Source organism: Diadema setosum, chromosome 2, assembly GCF_964275005.1.
Source record: "Diadema setosum chromosome 2, eeDiaSeto1, whole genome shotgun sequence".
Lineage (NCBI taxonomy): Eukaryota > Metazoa > Echinodermata > Echinoidea > Diadematoida > Diadematidae > Diadema > Diadema setosum.
The window spans coordinates 17,479,812-17,501,912 of record NC_092686.1 but is presented as its reverse complement, the minus strand read 5'-3'; the positions used below and the strand labels follow the sequence as shown (position 1 = coordinate 17,501,912).

At 38.4% G+C, this 22,101-nt stretch overlaps 1 protein-coding gene across 1 annotated transcript in view; it reads right to left on the bottom strand.

The window, feature by feature from the left end:
* Positions 1-22,101, bottom strand: part of LOC140242974 (contactin-2-like) — a 60,651-nt gene that overhangs the window by 8,874 nt on the left and 29,676 nt on the right. The window contains exons 7-15 of the mRNA XM_072322719.1: positions 21,703-21,893; positions 19,125-19,403; positions 17,152-17,430; positions 14,709-14,872; positions 14,071-14,194; positions 13,464-13,619; positions 3,215-3,358; positions 2,369-2,439; positions 874-1,105 (exon numbers count right to left, since the gene is read on the bottom strand). Coding sequence (XP_072178820.1) covers positions 874-1,105; positions 2,369-2,439; positions 3,215-3,358; positions 13,464-13,619; positions 14,071-14,194; positions 14,709-14,872; positions 17,152-17,430; positions 19,125-19,403; positions 21,703-21,893 — 1,640 coding nt within the window. The remainder of the gene's footprint in view (positions 1-873; positions 1,106-2,368; positions 2,440-3,214; positions 3,359-13,463; positions 13,620-14,070; positions 14,195-14,708; positions 14,873-17,151; positions 17,431-19,124; positions 19,404-21,702; positions 21,894-22,101) is intronic.

The following is a 22,101-nucleotide window of genomic DNA, read 5'->3' as shown; positions in this document are numbered from 1 at the left end:
GGGGTGACAGGACATTCTATCTCAAATTCTGATGAAAATCATGTTTTTTTAGATTAATTGTCAGATAATCAGCTAAGTGATACCCTCTCCAAATCCCAACCTTACTGTCTTACCCCCAAAATGAAGCCACCAAGCATTGTTAAAGGAAAGGCGATCCCATTTGTTATAGTGCTTTGGCTGCCATGTTTTTTTTTGTTCTCCTGAACATTGCATATTTTTCAGAAACAAGGTTTTGTCGCCCCAACAACAAAATGCTTCCTGGTAAATGAGGAATGGTTTTCAGACTGAATGAACATTGTCCATTTCAAAATCAAATCTTGTTTTTCTCACATTTTGATGCATTGCTAGTCAGTGTAAACCAACTTTTATACATATCTCTATTTGTATTTGGGCAATGTGGAAGACTTGCAGCTTTTACAACGAAGGTAAAATTGATAGATACAAATCACTTAATTCATGTACCTCAAGTATCAAAGCAAACATGGTTCAACAGACTACAGTCACAGGGAATGACAAGTAATAAACTCCACAAGGTTTGTTCATTACCACTTGGAGCATACACAGAACACAAAGAGACCCTGCGCCAACTACTTTCATAGACATTTTTAGTTTTGATATTTATTACATAAAAAAGAAAGCTATTAAAACCTCTGAAAATTACCACTGTGTCCCCAAAATACATCTTCAGGCCTTTGTATATGCCTTTTTTAAAATCAAACATGCACATTCCTCACATCAAATTTTGAAAAGATGCATTGACTGCAAAAATGTAACACGAGAAAGGAAGAATGACCTTTAAATAATCGCGATAGCCTTTTTACCAGGCTACAAGAGCTAAATCCAAGAGAGAATCATCTGCACGTTCCTTCTTACCTTCCTGATAGGAGTAGATGGTTACATAATCACTCCAGGGACCTTTATCGACGGAATTTGCAGCTCGGACTCGAACCTGATACTCAGTGTAGAGTTCTATGCCTTCCGTAGCCACATAGACGGTGGCATCTGACACGTCGACCATCTCTTCGCTGGGAACTTCGCTCTGGAGCTGTGTCCACTCCACATAGTACCATACCCTTGGAGCATTCCATTCTGATGGTGGGAAGGTCTGTCAGAGGTGAGGTTAATTTCAAAACTTGGTAACAAGTTCACATATCTTATGGCTTAAAAGACACTAAACGCACTTTACTCTTGTCAAGTACTGTATACGCTGAAATTTTAACAGTGGTCTTATTCTCGTGAATTTTGCGCATAGGCTCTCAGTAGCGAAAAAAACCCCAATGTATCAAGATATTGACAGAAATGAAAACACAAATTTGTCCTACATTATGCAACACTGGCCATGGCATGTCTAGGCTGGTGCTGGATTATATGCCCATGATGAACGCTACTTGCTATCGAGCCCCCTGCTCAAATCCTTGAAACATACTTTTTTTTGAGAGAGAGAGAGAGAGAGATTTGATTTCATTTCAAGCAAGGTTTTTTTTCAAAATGGTTTGTTTGAGAAGTCACATTTTCCTCTGCATTGATTCAATACTGACCTGTCCTTTGTTCTCTTATTGTTCATACATGTTTTGTGTTACTTAGCAAAGTTTTATATATACTATGTCCATTGAAATAATTTGCAATTCAGCCTCAGGCTGCAATGGTTTTTTATTGAATGAGTAAATATACCATAAATAATATAAATGAGGAATTGATGGATGGATAAATGAATGAACAAATGGATGTATATATAGATGCATGAACAAATGAGGAATACATGGATGAATGGATGGATGAATAATTGAGTGAATGGAGGGATGAATACTTGAAGGGATGGATGAATAAATGAGTGAATGGATGAGTGAATAAATGAGTGAATGTATGGATGAATACTTGAGTGAATGTATGGATGAATACTTGAGTGAATGGATGGAAGAATACTTGAGTGAATGGATGGATGAATACTTGAGTGAATGGATGAATTAATAAATGAATGAATGGATGAATGAATACATAAGTGAATGGATGAATGAATAAATGAGTGAATGTATGGATGAATAAGTGAATGAATGAATGGATGAGTACTTGAGTGAATGGATGGATGAACACTTGAGTGAATGGATGGATTGATAAATGAGTGAATGTATGGATGAATAATTGAGTGAACAGAGGGATGGATACTTGAGTGAATGTATGGATGAATGTGTAAGTGAATGGATGAATGAATAAATGAGTGAATGGATGAATGAATAAGTGAGTGAATGGATGGAGGAGTACTTGAGTGAATGGATAGATGAATACTTGAGTGAACAGATAGATAAATAAATGAGTGAATGCATGAATGAATGAATGAATGGATGAATAAGAAGGCATGGCAGCCACTCACATCCCATGTAATCCTGAGGTCGCCTTCATTTCCTCCGCCCCCTCCAACATTAGTAGGTGATGTCGTGGGTGCTGCAAGAAGAAAAAAATGAAGCAGGAATATTCAGTATATTTCAGTTCATTCTTTTGATTGAATATTTGCTTAAAAATCAACTGTACATCAATACATCATTACAGTCCTGATCAAATCAAAATATTTCTACATTTTGAATAAGCCAAGTTTAGTCTAGGCCCAAAAAGGAGGGGGGGGGGGGGTAGTATACTGACACCTGATATGCCATACACAGATGGAAAACTAAGAAATTTTGCAGACAAATGAAGCTAGATTTGACATCTAAAGATGCAAAATGATTCAGAGGAGCTATATTACATTTAATCAGCATGCCCTGCTAACTGAAGTATATCAAGTGCACTACTAAGAAATCATCCATTCCTGTGAAGTAAATGATTATGGTATGTTGTCAACTGTCGTATGACTAGATGACACATTTTGATGAGCAATCCCTTTCAACTGTCTTCCTTTAGAAGATGTCAATTTAAGAAGTTGGTGCCCTCACAAAGCATATGTCACCATTTTCAAACAATTTGATGAACAATTATGGAAGCAGATCCCCTCACCACCACCACCACCACCACCACCACCACCACCACCACCACCACCATCACCACCACCACCACCACCATCACCACCACCACCACCATCACCACCACAGATCTTGAAAGAAACATTTGGAGATGAAAACTCTGATTCAAGTGAAAATTCATAGCTTTCACACTGGTTGGAAATCGAGAGTTCTTAATTTCGATATCAAGCAACAGGATTGTTAGGTCAAGCTTCGGAACTTACCAGCCTCTGCAGTCATCTCATCAGCATGGACTGGGCTACTCGGAGTTCCTGCTCCTATTTGGTTGACTGCGAATACTCGGAAAGAATAGTTACTGTAAGGTTCCAAACCGGTCACCATTGCAGGACCTTGGCTATCAGAGGCCACTGGAAACAGAAGAACAAGCAAAATAGATGATTAAGCCAGTTCACTGGACAGTTAGGTTATTTGTTGCTTCGGTTTGGCAAGGTTTGTTAATTTTACCTAAGATAACAAAGCCTATTTCATGTTTCTAAAGCACTATTTGAGAATAATTTCCTGTATCAATAGGATCTGTAAGCTCTTAGTGCACAACTTAGCTATAAATCAATAAAGAGACTTTTAGACCAGGCATGAAATAATCCAGACTTCTCTCTCATACTGTATACTGTACATTTAGCGAGTTTAAATTTTTGGGAATTGGGACTTCCAGACGATTTCGCAAGTGGTTAAATTCGCGATCGTGGAGTACTGTACTGAACAGAGAAATGTATATGTGTCTGTCAAATTCATATTGGGACCAGAGTCATCACTTTCGCATGTCTTTGATTTCATGAATAGAACCTGACTTCTGAAATTCAAGAAAATAAAAACCTCGCGAAATATTCGGTGTAAATAGCTGTTTATTCTGCCTTCTTGGAATGCAATGTCTTTCGAGTTTGAAATGAAGGTGACAGAAAGATGAATCGTTTGAACGTATATCAGAAAACATTAACATTGAAAGTTCAATCATGCATGATAAATTTTTCAACTTGAATCTATGCACCTATATCATCCACAAATCATGAAGTCATGAATGTTTGATTTACAATGAATTTAATTTGAGTGTACACATTCCAAATATATCAAACTTGACACAGTCACAATTAACTTCACTGCAACAGTAGTAAAAATTGTACTGTGTGATCATTTTGTTGAAGTGAAACATCAATAGATGATTTTTGCAATAACAATTGTCTGTTTAGTCTCATCTCTCAGGAATTGAGATGATTTGGGAGAACTGTCTCATTCTGACAATCTGGACTATAGTTTGAATTCCCACAAGTGGGAAATCAGTCATCTTTTTAGATGCAGTTAACACATTCCAAGCAATCAAACTTAATTCTAAAATCCATATTTCATGGCAGCTCTTCTTAAACTCAGGGTATCCACTGTACTGAAACAGACACATCACCTCCTATAAGGAACAATTCACTCAGTTTGCCCTTATAAGAATATCTGCACTTTTTTAACTCAGCTTGACTCCTGGATACTTTTATTTCCTTGCCTCCGTACCAAACACATTATAACATGCAATCCTTTTGACCCTTTATAGTGTGAATGCTGTCCATTTATTACCAATCAAACACAGGAGAGTAATGTGTTCTATCCATCTCTCAATAATTCAGACTACGTTGCTACAAACTTATAAATTTTCAAGATTTGACAACAATTTCAGCTTAAGACTGAAGTGAAAAATGTATGTGACGCTTCACTTGTTAGACCTGAATTGAATAGATAGATTTGTTGCAATGATGGAATAGAAAAGAGTAGACATGCTGAAAGATTAGATAAACCTAGAATGTAATGCATTCATCACTCCTGTTGTTTTTTTGCTGTCACTGCATGGCATTAAAGGGAAGGTAAACCCAAAGAACAATGTGGATTGAGTGAAAGCAGCAACATTAGTAGAACACATCAGTGAAAGTTTGAGGAAAATTGGACAGTCCATTCAAAAGTTATGAATTTTTAAAGTTTTGGTGTTGGAATCGCTGGATGAGGAGACTACTAGAGGATATGACGTATGAGTGGACAACAATACAAAGAAAATATAAAGGAAATTCAACAAAAATTCACTTTTCTAGAATTATGAAAGAGCAATGGACCAACCACTTTCAGAAAGCAGGGGGAATAATTGCTACCCTTAACATATGTCAATATCAAGTTGATGGAATTTGTAACTTTCATGAAAAATGGATTTTTGCAGAATTTTCTTTATATTTTCTTGGTATTGTTGTCCACTCATACGTCATAACCTCTAGTAGTCTCCTCATCCAGCGGTTCCAACATCAAAACTTTAAAAATTCATAACTTTTGCATCGATTGTCCGATTTTCCTCAAACTTTCACTGATGTGTTCTACTAATGCTGCTGCTTTCACTCAATCCACATTGCTCTTGGGGTTTACCTTCCCTTTAAGCCAAAGATTTGGATTAAGCCTTATGATCAGTTTACCACCAGGAGCATTGATGCTAAACAAAAAATCCAATAAAACGTGGAAGAGTTAGAAATACTGGAGTGCTTGTAGGCAGGCACAAGAAAGGCCCTACCTAGAGGTATATCTGGCACAGAAGGAAAAATCTGCCAGCTATGTCAACTTGACATGTGTGGGGCACTCCAACACACTTTACATATATGACAACTTTGTCATAAAACACTAGATGTCAAATTGAAGTGTAGAAACCAGTGTATAAAAATGAAATCCTTAATCTTAGGGAAATCAACATGTGCTGAAAGTTACCATGCAGAGTTGTAAACACATTGAATTACAAAGTGCATTGTGAAAGGAAATTGTAATGACTTATAATTCAAGTCAAAATTGGTGCTCTGTATTGCTATAAATGGGCAAAGTTTGCTGGAGAAACAAAAAATGAGATAATTTTTGAAATGCTGTTCCACAAGTTGTTCTGAGACACATTATTGAATAATTTCTCTTTGATCAACAACATGCACCACCTACTGGAATGTGCATCTAGGGTCCCTGATCTACTGCACAAAACAGCATGAGTGCAATACATGAGGTGAAATTATATGTCAGTGTATGTGCATCAGTGTTTGTTTGATGATACATTTTCTCCAATGATTACTGTATCATTCATCGTACTAGCCATAGTCCAGATGCACTAGTCTCTGACAAGCAAGAAAAATTGTTCAGGAAAATGTCATCTTCACAGGGAAAAAAACCTCTCATAAGCCGTGGTCACACGGGAAAATCATTGCAAAGTTCAACATTGCACAGTTCGTGAAGTGTGACTGCAAACTTCCCGAAAACTTCTCACAAAACTTCCCACTCCAAATAGGGAAATTCCCCTAACCCTCACCAGTCTTCTCAAAGTTTATGCACAGTCTGAACGCTTGCAGCTGAAACTTTGTGAATTTTGCCATGTGACCAGTCATGTGACCAGTCCATCACCTGGTTGCGGGTGGTGTCCTCAAAGCACATGCCCATTGGGATGTACATGTGTGCAATGTTAGATCACAATCATTAGCTGTCAGACAGTGTGCGCTTTCTTCTATGTTGCTCACATACATTGGTTGCCCAAACTTTTGAGAACTGAAACTTCAAGATGTTTGACTGCCAGTGTGGACGGATGTGCAAACTTCGCAAAGACTTCTCAAAGTTACACTTGACGATGTTTTGTCAGTGTGACTGTGGCTATATACTTCTGATCCACCAAGTCTTCACTAGAAGTACATGTCTCTGGTTTACAGGGAGGGGATTTTTTTGAACTTCAGAAAATGTGGCACAATGCTAAAATGGATGAACAATTTAAATAACAGAACAATGAATAGAGCACAACCTGAAACTCAACAAACTAAAACAAAACACAGTTTGGTGACTTGCTATGGCATGGAATACACACTCACACATATGATAAGGTAGGATTACTGTTGGGGATAATATTTTTAACAAACGGATGAAACAGTTGGGGAGTTCTGGTATATAGTTTTATCATAAATTGATATACTACCATCTGATTAAAGGACAAGGGTAAATCTATAAATAGATAAATGGCACAGGGAGACTTTTTTTTTTTTTTGTGTGTGTGCATATATACATATATCTATATCATATATGTCTGTGTGTGTGCTATATAATTGTGAATATTCAGCACTCGGCATAATATTGGATACTACATTCTACTAACAAGAGGTTGACAAAATGTACAGGATATCTAGTTTATCCTGGGGAGCTACTAATGCATTCCAATCACAGCATACCACATCATCAATGGCTTCTAGAAACAGCACATCCCACTGTCTGACAAGCACGAGATTCATCATTTGGAATATCCATCAAAGCTAAGATTATATCATAAAAATGCTTTTTAAAAACCATTTACACAATACACATTCTTTCACAGAACATTCACAGGAAACCGCTATTAACTAGAAAGCAAAAAACAAAAAACAAAAAAGAGAGAAATGGATGCATTATCTAAAATCAGGCATACTATAGCATACTAAGTACATGGAATGTATTGCACTGTGCTTATCCCCCAAAAAGTCATACATCCAAACATTCCCACTTAATGAACTGTTTTTTGTAATCATTTTTATATGTGAAACTTAATTCAAAAGCAGTTTATTTATAAATAGCAGACTTCAACTCTCTTCACTAGCAGTCACATCAAAGAATAATCACTTTGATTTTAAGTCAAGGACCCGGGAATTTGACATATTCTTATTTCAAATGTAACCTTGGTGAATATAAAAAACATACAAACAAAAATACCGAAAATACATGTACAGAAAGCCTCACTTTTTACAAGAGAGATTCAGAGTATCTGTAGGTCTTGTGTCTGCTTCCATGGTATACGAGAAACACTTTTCAAGTGTCCATGACGAGTAGTTCCTGTACCTTATTGGAAAATTGCAAGCAATCAAAGCAAATCAGTTCACATTTCTTTCCTCGACCCCTAATGAATGCTGTCATAGTCTGAATTTTGAGAAGTGTTGTGACTTTCATGGTGCTTTGGAATAATTCCTGGTATCTAAGAGTCACTGCATGGACACATAAAACTCAGAACAGAAGTTCATCATTCACATGACTTCAAGGGCTTAAAGAGCTGCTGGAATATGCACTGGTACAACTAATTCAATCATTCCAAACCATTCATATGGACAATCATAAAACATGTGTGCAAACCTCCATGGCTACGTGGTCATTGCTAATATTCTAACCAAAACATTGTAAAAATGTTGGCTCTAATCTCATTCTTTAATGTAAAAGGTCCTGTAAGTTGATACTTGTCTATTTATCACACCAATACATCAAAGCATTATTCATTGAACACTACAAGCAGTTCCTCAGCGGAACTCGTATGGTGCAATAATTTCATCGTGCATGATAACAATTTGACTCTGACAAATATTTCTATTTCTGAAATGATACAGGCTTGAAAAAGAACAGAGAATGTAGGATTTCAAAGGATTTGTAATCAATTGATTTTTTTTTCTTCTAAATTTCACTTGGCGAGGCTTAAAATCTGAGATAAGAGATACACCAAGCAGACTGTGATTCAAATTTTGTTAATACTTCCATACAAAAGAGGGGGCATCCTCAGCAGTTTCTCTTTGAAAATGCAGCTATCAAAATGTGAGAACTGTATACAATGTGTCCAGTAAGATAAAGGTAATACTTCCCACTTCTGCAGTGTCTTGATCTTTCAAACTCAATAAAGTGTTGATCAAGTCACATTCCCGGTCAAAGTTGAACAAATTGCTATGAAAAGCTGTCCTTGTGACATCAAAACCCCTAAGTTCTCATTACCAAGGTGCTAAAGCTTGCTGCATGGACACTGAAATGATTAACCACATGAAAAGTTCAAAACAAGTGCAGAATTTAAGTTTCTTTGTATATATGGATTTCAGTACCCTAATTCCTATCTGGAAAGTCCATGCTTCAGTTGTCAGGGACAGTATTTGAAGTGTTGAGTCCAAACATTTTTGAAAAAACAAACAAACATACAAACCTGCAAATAGGTTAAAGCTGAGATCATATCTGGCTTGAAAATGAAATTCCAATCACTTGCACATAAGAGAACTGATCTTTAAAGGGAACAGATGTTGGAATGTAATCATTCTCAGACATGTCTGAATGTAACTGTAATTCCTCTATTGTACAGAGCGGCTGGAAATGTATAGGACATTAAAAATACATGATACCCCAGTCCACTTAACACCAGAAATGAATGGCATCTCGTAGAGAAGGGCACAGTGCTGGTATCATGATGCAAAGGGCAGGTACATTGGAAGGTTTACTTTCTTTTCAAGACTTCACCTCATCTGAGACAATTTGAACACATCGTTGTAGTCTGAAACTTTAAGTAGATCTTTTCTCATTTGACAGTCCCATGAATTTCACCAGCATTGGTACTGGTAATAACTGACCAGTAATATTTGTATATAGCATATTACTGTGATTTCATATCTGTGGTACAAGATCGATCATGTTGAGCATATTTTTTTTTTTTTTTTTTTTTGGGGGGGGGTTTCAAATTTGCTTTTTTTCATGTATCTGTGATCAAAATATCACATAATTATCAATGTTATTCTATTAAACTTAATTATCAATGATATTCAATTAAACTTAATTATCAATGATATTCAATTAAACTTACAGGGCCTACAGTCAAAAACACTACTTCCAACAAATCATGTGTTTGGCTGCTAGTGTATAGCTTTTAAAAAAGGTCAAAAACAACATGAGGGAGAAAACTTTATATTTCTTTGATATGGGAAAGAAATCGTCTGAGCTTGCTACCACTCACCACTGGGGCATTTGATTTGCACTAACAAAATAGGTCTACTCTGGTCAGGAGTAGGAACTTTCAGCAATGTATACTTGGACAAAACACAGGTAATTTGAACAATCATAAGGCACAAAAACCAAAATTACACACAGATTGAGGAAAAGCAATCTCTGACTGAACTTGACTTTGAAGAAAACATAATCAAATCACTCAATGCATCAAACAAAAATCTGTTTCTATGCTACTCACAGTTATGTTTGATAGGGAGGATTTTTCTTTTATGTTTTTGAAGCAGCACAGATAATAATTTAAAAAATGAATAACATTCAAATACAGTGGTCTCCTCTTTAATCAGACAACCCGAGAGACTGAATATTTTCCCCTCCATGAAGTGCTTGACTACTATAAAAATTGAAAGTTTAGCACACTTAATTTGTGTGCTTGGTCTAGTGAAACAAAATGTATATTTTTAATCTAGCTTACTGTTAACACTTTCCTGACTGCGTAAACTTATATGGGCAAACATAAGAAAAAAAAAAACACAACCTACAGATACATACAAGTTTTGAATATCTAATTTTTTTCTAATTCATTTTGTTTTCTTTTGTCTCCTGCGTTGGTATCTGAGTATAAAATGCACCAAAATCTCCACACCTTGGAATACTGAATGTTTGTGGTTTATGTGCATCTGTAAAGTCCAGTATGCCATGAAATGGACTCATAAAAGGAGTCTCTACTAAAACCAAATCTCAGTCCCCAGGATGAGAAAACCACTGTATCATTTGCTATTCATTGCTCCCATGCATAACATATGGTCCAACAGCTGAATTCCTCAAGCTCCAGAAATGCCTTTGAGGAGGTTTTCAGAACCTTTATACCTAGGAGGAGATAGATGCATTCAGGCTCTACAGCAAAAAAAGAAGGCAACACACGGAAGGGGTTTCCAGAAAACAAAAAATCTGAAAAATCGAAAATTCAAAGAAATGAAATCAAATCAATGTTACCCTCACCGGAAAGGGATTCTTTTGGTATGCCTGTATGATAGAAGAGATGGTTAAAAGTGTGAGTTTCATTTCTCAAGTTGGCTCTGTGATTATTTCTTTCATTGTAGACAAGAAAGATGCTTGTAAACAATAGGAGAACTAGTTTTACAAGCTATTCATAGTTTGGGTTTATGTTAAATGTTCAGTTCCTGGTATTTGTGTCAAGTCTAACAAGAGCTTTACATTCAACCGTGAAATGATATAATACAATTTGTTTGTATTGTTCCTCATCAACCACTTTAAAGTTTAAATCTAGTATTTCTTGACTCAGAATCAATTTCATCTTTACATCTCTCTTTTCCTTTCTTCTTTCACTCCCCCCCCCCCCCCCCCCACCAAGGGATACAGACGTACTCAGCATTTGGTGCCTTACATCAGCAAACCCAGCGTCAGTCCCAACATGTCTTGGCTGAATAGCATCAACTCTAGTTGACTAAACAAAATTGATGCACCATCTACTTTCGGTGAAAAAATTGCATTCTTCTGGTTTGAGAGAGTAGCACAGACAGCAACCCCCTAAAAAAAAAAAAAAAAAAAAAAAATAACATTCTATATGACAGATTGGAAGATGAAATATGACATTTAGAGGGTAAGATTAAAACAATGGCAACATTAAAAAAAATCAGTGAAAATCTTGATCCTGTCTTTCCATGTATTGAGTTAAATATCATATTTTGATAATTTTGTATGGAAGACATGAGGGTCTGGTTTGAAAGTATACTAAGGTGACCAGCATGGACAACTTCAGGTCTGAAGTGGGCAAGATTTTTAATGTACAAGTGGCACTCAAACTGTCATAGTTTTCTTGCTTTTACATAATAATGAAATTCCTGAAGATTTCAATTCAATACTTGCAATGACAAAGAACCTGTAGGTTTTCCTTGATGATCAGAATGACTGTTGCTGGGTGTCAGACGAGGCTGTTCAAGTAGAGAAACCCTAATGTAACTATGCTCATTGATATGACTGCAATTATGAATGGATTTGAGGAAATCTTCCCTCACACACACCATCTCTTCAAACTATACTTTATATCTTCATGTATCACACAGAATCCTGAAGACAAGCTAATATTTCTCCCTTCCAGTAAGAAGAAGAAGAAGAAGAAGAAAAAAACAACAACATTATGTAACCTTTGATTATCTCTACCCTGCGATATCTGTGTGGCTGGTGTATTTACTGGTGTATATGTCTGTTCTGTGTGTGCATGGCATACCCTGACCACTCATAACAGGAGTGTGCTTTCAGTGAAATTCCACTTTAACTACAGCTATTAGTAACAAATGCACTGTTGTAATATGACCCCTATAACCCCATTCATACCTGTAAACCAGTAATCACAACAGAGCATTAGAACAGCATTTGTTCCAATTTTGCTAAAATATAGCTATTGCTACTCAAATATGGCATTTAGCACTGGACCAGAAGATGCTATGACTTTAAGCCTTTGACATCAATTTCAACAGGCTCATCTTTCTTTGATTATAAATATGCAAATCTTCATTTTATGAAGGATCTTCCATATTTTTTTCCAAGTTATCATTTTCACGAGAATGATTACATATTGGTAGAACCAAAAAAATGATGTCTGTGGTACAAACACATGGCAGAGAAGGAAAAAAGAAGGCTTTATATGTTTTCATTTTTAAACTAAGACTAAAATGATGTATTGTCAACTTAGCCCCATTTATTATAGTTCTGACCCTTTTGGTGTCAAATCTAATGAAGTCCCTTTCCCTGTGTATGAATCTGGGGGAGTATTTTCCAATTCCAGAGGTTGTCAAGAGAGGGCAGTGTGCACATCCATTGTGACGCTAGTACTACTCATGCTTTCACTGCCAGCAGCAGATGACTCCTGGGTGAGATGTGGAGTATGGATGAGTGAAGGGTGGGACTACTAAACACTACTGATGAATGTGAAGAGCTCTTCCCAACATACATGTCATGCCAAACAAGAGGACATTTTTATTATGTGACCTGCCACAACAAAAGGATCCGAAAGTCGCTGAAGGCTGAGCCAAGAAAATCGAGTTTGAAGTCAGATCGTCAAAACCATCAGATTTCTGGTTTGGGCATGATTTTCTAGTCTAGTGTATCGTCTACCATTTGCCAAAATTTTGAAGTTAGACAATCAAAGGAAAGGCAAGAAATTAGCGTTTTTGGGGGACATAACTTTCTGACATTCAACGGGACAGAAATGTGTCCAAAGATTTGGATTTAGTGCTGCAGATAGACTCCGCCCCTAGCAACGAGGGAGTGATCTCATTGGTCAGTGCATGGCATCCTGGTTACTGATTGGTCGTGTGTAGACCGTTGGCGCTAAGCGTGAATGAACATTGCGGGAGGTTGCTAGGATAATACCTCTTATTGCCTAGAGGTTAAAACTGTCTTGCCTCCTCTGATCACAACTGCCTCGGAAGGAAAACTTCGAAGGCAGTTTTCTTGAAACGCTGATTTCCTAAACCACTTGACATGCTCTAATGAAATCATTGATATCTCCGCAACCGAGTACTTTCATGAGCCGTGTTATATATGACATGAAAGTGGAAGAGTAAGGGAATAATGCAATGTCATATTCAGAAAGTCAACCTCCCCGACATTCTGGATCCTTTTGTTGTAGCGGGTCACTACTAGTCAACTCAAGCTACCTGGCAGTCACACCGCTAGGGAACTCACCTTGCCGAATAACGCTCCACTCATCATCATAAGATGTCTTGGCCTCGATGCTGTACGAGGTGATCGGACTCTCGTTGGGGCTGCCGGGGACCCACTCAAGGGAGGCTGTGAGTCCATCGATGTCCACTGTCAGGCCAGAGGGTGGACCAGGGGGACCTGTGTACCGAGCAACAATCATCCAAAACAAACATTCTTATTTACCCTGTTATTGTGGGGATGACCTATCCCCTCCCAATGAAAAAAAAAAAGAAAAGAGAAAAGGACAAAGCAAACAAACAACAAAGAAACACAACTAGCAATAACTAACAAGGACTGTATTAAAATTTGCACGCTTTTCATTTTTGTCATGTCATTATAACATCAAAATGAACAAAAGAACGAATGAATACACACAACAATCTCCCGCTGCCTTGGATAACATGAGGGAAGAAGAAGAATAAGTAGAAGAAGGACAAAACAGAACGGAAGAGAGTAAAAAGGAGAAAGAAACTGAGGGATTAGAGCATGAAACTGAAAATGAAAGGATAACAAAAGGGGAAAGAGAAAATTGCAAAAGGTAAAGAAAGAGACAAAAACATTGAGGAAGAGAAAAAGGATGATGACTAACCGGCGATAGAAACTGTGGCTGTTCTTGAATCCCTGTCGGCAACTGTCATGGCGATACAGGTGTACTCGCCAGCATCGTGTAACACGGCATCTTGGATCCTCAGGTTGCCGTTTTCTCTCTCAGGCTGGGTCATTGCAAGACGGTCATATGTAACAGAATTAAAACATGCTCATGAAGGGTACTGAGAACACATATCACAGCTCTCTTTGGAATACCTACTAACTCTCGCCCAATACAATTTGATTTGTCGTCTCATCTTGCTTCTTTATATGCTATTTTGTAGATTTGAAAGGCACATATACAAGCACCTAGAGCTACCTTTGTAACAATTCTGTAATGTGAAAGTACAATAAAATACTAGTACAACAATTACATTTGTACAGCGCTCACACTAACTATTTGTTTCACAGCATTTTACATCACAATGTCTATAGTGCAACTGCTATATATAGATACATTCTACATCTATTAAATTTTTCTTTCATTGTATACACTCAAAATGATCTCAAATCTAAAATCAAAATCAACTTCTAAAAATTAATGCACCTCTACTACAAAATCACATAGACTGTACCACAGAGACAAAGGACACGGCAACCCTCTGAAAAGCCTAAAGGCAAAGTGTACGGGTCTCTCACCATACTGAATCTCTCATTCTGGACCATTTCGATCTGCACCCCGTTGAACTCCCAGACATATCGAAGTTCCAGCACATCATCAGACCGGGCAGAGCACTGAAGGGTGGCCGACTCTCCAACGTTGATCTTGGTATTTTCAGGTGGGGTAGTAATCACTGTAGCCTCTGGAATCATTAGGGGAAAAAAAAAAAGCTAACAGATACAGTACTCTCCGCTAAATCTGGTAGAGTCTAGCATATTAATTCATTCACAGCACAGACACAACTGTACCACATACTAATCATATACCTTTCTGCATCAAACACACAGCACGGTATGTTGCTTACAGCCACAGCTCATCTAAAGTCACACAACAGCTTTAGTTTCAGTGTTTGCAGCATAATTCTACAAACAATCTGCGTGCAGCCCCGAGTCCTAATCAAGCCAAATGCATGATTCTAGACGTCAGTCATTTTGAAACTACATTCATATATGAATATGCAGCCAAATGCTGCAACAAATTCTGCTGCATCCCTGTGTATAGAATGGGAACTGTAATTTTTTTTTTTTTAATTGATAGTCCGAAGAAAGGTTAGAATCTTGATGTAGCTAGTTTATTCTTTTTCTCGATAGCTAGCCATAGCTCATAGGCATTGTAGTTACTGTATAGCTGTTATTTTCGTGTACAGATATTTTCACAAATGAGGAGGTCACAGACATTTTCGCAAGATGTTATTTTCAAAAAGTGACGCCAACGCTAACAGAAATGTGCTATTACCCTAGCACATGGAGACATTTTCGTGTGTTGTTAAATTCGCGATCCAACTGAGATTCGCGAAATTCGCGGAAATCAAACCCTCTCGAAAATAACAGCTTATACAGTATTAGTGTGACCCTCTGTGTAGGAGTGTGGGTGAGTTGGGTAGTGTGTGTAGTGCTGATGCAAAGGGTTATGCAAACATACTTCTATTATTAAAAAGGCAAATTGGTCGAACACAGAACATCTGACATGTTTACATGTCAACTTCTCCACTGACTTTCAGCACCTCATAGTTTCTTCAAAATTCATATTTACACAAATCTTACAGGGATGGTATAGTATTGGTGGAGACGACGATTGGGCCTTTAGCTTTTTGTGAGATACCAAGAAACCACTTGTGAAATAATACATATCATACCATTCTAAGAGGAATCCAAAGTTTATTTATTGAAAATCGGTTTTGGAATGGCCGAGACATCCATAAACAAAGTCAAACAAAGTGATCCCTATAAAAGGTAGGTCCTACCATTTATTAGGATCCCTCTTTTTTTTGATATGTCAGCCATTTCAAAACCAATTTCATCAAATAATTGTTGAATTCCTCTTGGGATTAGATGATCTTTCATATTTCATAAGAGGTTTCTCATTATCTCACAGAAAAATGTTAAAAACCTGAAGTTGGGTCTCAAACGAATCTATACAATACAATACCTTTAAAAGCTTTCTGTTGGAAACCATGGAAATAGATCGGGTTAATCTAGAAAATTTCTACCCGATTATCCGGAATGCCTACCCAATTATCCGGTAAATATGGCACCCATAGGGAACTGCTTTTCACTTTGCAAGTCGATTAAGTGAAGTACCCAATTAAGCGGTACCCAATTAAGCGGAGAGTACTGTAGTGATAGCAGAGTGATTACGTCAGGAAATTTCTTGAAGCACTGATTTCAACCAATACCCCCCCCCCCCCCACCCTCACCCTCACCCTCCTTCACTTTCCTTAGCCTCCGCTCAGAATTTTTGATGAATTTGGGATACAAAACACACAAACATACACACACTACTGGGTTTGACTTCTTACTTTGCAATCTCAATCCCATCTGGTTGATTCACCAACTGACTATCTCCATGCTCATAATAGAAGATTAATAGAACAGCAGTGCCCCACTGTTGGTTTTAAAGGGTAAACTCTCTGTATCACTATTATTTTACACCTCCTTGTTCTATAACTGATAAATGAGAATAGAAAATGGGGTTGCATTGGGATTTGAACCCCAGACCTCCAGAATGCTAGACCAGTGCTCTTACCCACTGACCTATGGAAGGCCCAAGTGTGGTGTTCACTTAAGAAACCCCTTAATGCTCATTGCTTGTGCTGTCAGAAGCTTACATAAATGTGATATAGACCTGAACGATGGAAATTATCTCGAGTATAAATGCGAGGGATCAGTGAAGTGATGCAGATTTTTGAATATATAATAAATGCACCTTAAAATTATAATAAGGGGTCTAGGGCAATTATTCCCTGGGCAATTATCCCTGGCCCTAATCCTCATCCTAATTCGCATCCTAGCCAACACTCTAACCCTAAACCTAACCCCAATCTTTACTCTACCCTTACCACTAACCAATATCTAGCAAGGGGGGGGGGGGGGCATTTGCCCTTGTATGATAATAAGATATATAAATATTTTAATCACTCACCTTTAATTGCAACAGTAAAGGACATTTGATCACTACCATAGCGGTTGGATGCTTGGCAAGTGTAGGTTCCTCCGTCACTCTGCTGGACATTGTTGATGACCAGGTGAGGTGGGTCAGCGGTCAGGTTGTAGTGGGCACTATCTTTGATTGGCTCATCATTGTGGGTCCACGTCACATTTGGGAATGGTGCACCGTCCACCGGGCATCTAACGGTCACTCTTGCGTTCTGGGGTGCCGGCTGCTCGGCCACAGTAGCCCCAGGAAATGTGGGCGGGAAAGCTATGGAAAGAATGGCGATTTTAAATCACGCTATTCTCTGTCACAACTATTCTGCTCACGCGAAATCTGCGACTGTGTTTGGGACAAATATCTACATCATGGCAGATCCCGCCCAGGAGTGTCTGTGCTGTCTGGAAGTTCTTATTCTGATTTCTGTGGTAAACATCCTATTCCATAGTCTATTTCTATTTTAAAACTTCGGATCGGAAACCCTAACTACATGTGATAGTAGGCCTCATTGTGTGCTGTCTGTCTTACCAACTGATACTGGAGGTAGCTAGAAATCCTGATGTGACGAAGAAAAACAAAATTGTCCCTTGCCTTTAAGTAAAGCCATACAAGATGATGAGTAGTAGAACTAATAAATTGCATTTTCATGACCTTTCAACTTGTAAAGTGAAAGAAAAAGTTCTCATTTGCCCACAGAACTGCCAATTTTTCCTCTTAAATGTTACATAAATGTGTGAAATAATGACTGTTATAACACAGTTTCAGCTATAACCCCCAAAATACAAAATACTAACCAAAAAGGTTCAAACTACAATCTCACAGCTAACCCGTGCATGGTTGCTATGTGGTGTTATATATCCAATTACATTGATTATATATCAGGCCAAAGCAGTATTCATTGCACACAAGAGAGAGTGAATTGCATGCAGCTTGTTCTGCATACAATTCAATACTACTGCTGGGACACGATTTGATCATGTACTAACACCATTCTACATGCACACTACTGAATGTGGAGAGCGCTTCAGGAATAAAAGTCCGGTGCACCAAATTTTCTTATTTCTCACTTGTAATCTAAAAGTACTACACAGCAACTCAATGTTCTGGCAAATCATGTTAGCCAGACACATTTTTTGGTAAAGTTTTCTGATATATTGCAAGCAAATTCCAAATGGAGGAAGATGAATTTGGAGTCCTTCTGAGTACTATGTTTTAGCTTAAAACAACAACCTCATCAGCATCATTATCATCATTACTAATGCTACAATCATCATATAATTATTATCACATCGTTGTCATGATCATCGACCAGTAATATATAAGAAACGGTAATCAAATTGTTTGAATCTGCAAACTAAGAGTAGTATGTTCTGGGATCAATGACAGCATTGTAATACCAAGTTTTCAAGGGGACAAGTTCTTGAGAATGCTCACAATGGCTCCTCCATCTTCCTACGCCTCTTCTTGGCAGCTTTCTTGAAACCCTTCATGGCAACTCCTCCAGACGGAGGAGCCATTGTGAGCATTCTGTCTGAAAGCATCCTAAGGTTGCCTTGTACCAGTTTAAGATTTTGACCCTTATGTATTCAAATGTTTTCATGAAAATGCCCCTGCATACCTCAGTGAACTCATGAAGCCTTATCATCCTGGTTGTAATCTGCGCTAAAAATCAAAAAATCTCCTCTCTGAAATAAGTGTCAAATCTAAGACTTTTGGTGATCGGGCTTTTAAAAAAATGGCACCATCATTATGGAATAATCTCACTCTCAGCAATAGATGCATTAAAGACTTTGAAAAATTCAAATATGTGTTACAAAGTCATCTTTTTGATAATTGTTAATTTATGTGAATAGAGAAATATTTGAAAGATTTTGTTTCCATTTGTACACGCATAGAGACTATCTTATGGTATTATGCGTTCTAAGAACTGACTATTATCATTATTACCACAGGAAGAATCTCACCTCTGACAGTCAGCTGTGCAGCAGAGTATATGGTGCCAATACCATTGCTGGCAAAACACTGGTACATGGCGGAGTCATCCACTTTCAGGTCTGTGATCTCCAGGACAGCGTAATTGTTTCTGAACTGGTGTCTCTCCCTGTTGTCGTCCAGAACTTCCCCATTCCTGTACCACGTGTAGGTGACGGAACCGCTGGCGCTTTGGGCCTCCACTTCCCACGTGAGGTCAGTGTGAATGTCTTTCTGTGCACTGTGCGGCATGCTGACCCAAACAGGTGGCTCTTTACACATAAAGAGGAAACAAAATGTACGGATGTCATGCAAGTTGTTAGAGTCAGGGCATCATCCACTTGTGACATGCTGCAGCAGCTAGGCACAGATGCTAATCTATGACTGAATTTTGTTATGAAGTGCTGTGAAACCAGTCATTGACTGTGTAAGGGTGCTATATAAATGATCCGATTGTATTGTATTGTATTGTATCAGTGTTTGGTAGATACCTCACTAGCTGCCATCTTTTACAGTCACTAGAACTACGACAAACTGGCGATTAAGAATCTTATTTTGCAATTCTGTTTTGTTTTTTTTTTTTTTAAACCAATCTCCCTGTGATTGAGATGTTGTAAGTGAAGGTAAATATCAATGTCTAAGCATGTAAGGTGAGCTACATAGAGTGCTCTTTTGATGTCCTAGAACACTGAATATTAGTAAAATTCCTCTCAAAGTTGTTGGGGATTGCCCTTTAATTCAATATTTAGTTATTGCTCATGAGGGGGCCGCAGCTTACAAGCCCTGCTTTCCAGCAGCCCCCTCTATGTCCAACAACATTGTTTCAGTGTGGTTGCAAAAGTCAAAACATAAAATTGCATTTCCTTACAGTGTAATAATAATAATAATAATAATACATTACATTTGTAATGCGCTTAATACAATGTTTCTAAGCGCACAAAGTGTACCCTTGTGTATCAAAGTGTATTCAAAGTGTATCCTTTGTTGCAATGTTGTGTTAATTTTGCAAAACCATGTACACCTAAATGTTTTACTGTTTTTTTTTTCTGTTAGAAATGAAAATAAATGAAAGTAAAGTAAACAAGAGACCTGCGGGTCTAGCGCTCACCTGAGTATCGCAAGTTCACCTTTTACACAGTCACTAATCTAAATTATTCACAGCTCTACTAAAATTTGACCAGGCATTCTCAAGTAGAAGATGAAAATGTACAATAAGGGCCCAAATTTTTTAAGATTCCTTAATTTGGGGGGGGGGGGGGGGGATTGGGGCCCCCTGGGGCCCTCTGGGTGGGGCATGGTGCCCATATTGATAAATTGAGATCCTGACCCCCTAGGGATGCTACCTGCCAAGTTTGACAAAAATCCATCACGAGGTTTTCAGGAAGAAGATGAAAATGTACAATTCAGGCCCCCATTTGGACCTTCCCAACCCCCCCCCCCCCTGCCCCCAAGAGGGGCACCCCTGGATCTGCTATGAACAAACTTGAAACTACAGTCATTAATGTACTCACTCATAGTATTATCTTAGCTCTATCACTTCTGATTCTAGAGAAGATTTTTAAAGATTCCTTCATTTTGGGGGGTTTGGGCCCCCCTGGGGCCCCTGGGTGGGGCATGGTGCCCATTTTAATAAATTGAGATCCTAACCCCCTAGGGATGCTACCTGACAAGTTAGGTGAAAATTGGTCATGGGGTTCTCAAGAAGAAGATGAAAAAATGTACAATTTAGGCCCCATTAGGACCCTTCCCCACCCCCCTCCCCTGGGTCCCAAGGGGGGCACCCCTGATTCTGCCATGAACAAACTTGAAACTACAGTCATCAATGTACTAACTCATTGTATTAACTTAGCTCTATCACTTCTGGTTCTAGAGAAGAAGATTTTCACAGATTCCTTAATTTTGGGGGGTTTGGGCCCCCCTGGGGGCCCCCTGGGTGGGGCATGGTGCCCATTTTAACAAATTGAGTTCCTAACCCCCTAGGGATGCTACCTGCCAAGTTTGATGAAAATCAGTCTTGGGGTTTTTGAGAAGAAGATGAAAATGTAAAAAGTTTATGCACGACGGACGACGCACGACGGACGCCGGACGAAGGGCGATCGCAATAGCTCACTTGAGCCTTTGCCTCAGGTGAGCTAATGACGGAGAGGCACTGAATGGAATTAATCAAAACTTCAAAACAGATTTTCTGATTTCCCTTTTAATTTCAGAGTATTTCACTTTTCTTAATGCATTTCTTGTCCACATCAATGTTTGGGGGATAATTCATCTTTTTCATAATGTGCTATCTTTCAAACAGAAGAGGGATGGTGGATAGTGATGTACTGTTGAAAGTAATAACAACTTAGAGTGAGTTTGGGCAAGGTAGATACTGTAGTGAGAATCCCACAGATCAGGGGGCATTTCATGAAGCGTTTTGTCAGACATTTTTTGTTGTTGTGACAAACTGTTATGGGCTACAGAAATTCTTGAATCTGATTGGCAGAGAACAAATTTGTCAGAAAAAATATCTGACAAAATGCTTCATGAAATGCCTCAACCCCCCCCCCCCCCCCCTCGAAAGAAGCAACAAACCTTTGACAGTCAGAGTCGCTTCAGCAGCGATGCGGCCAACCCTGCACTGGTAGCTTCCGGCTGCATCCCTCTGGACATCCCTGATGACCAGCACTTGGTTGTTGTCCTGTATGGAACTCTGGGCTGGCATGGGGGCACCGGCGGGACTGGTGCGGTGCCATTCGATGAGTGGGGGATTACCGTCACTCATCCTGTCAACACACATTGCATAATCATGGTTATCGTGTGTAAGGTCTTTTAATCTTGTCCAGCATCGCTGCTTGGGGTAACTTACTTTTGGTCGAATATGACTTTGACTCAGACTGCGATGGTTTATCAAACCCACATGACAGATTGAAACTTATCTGAAGTCCTTAACAGTCTAAACTTACATTGCATATAGTAAATGATTGCATGAAT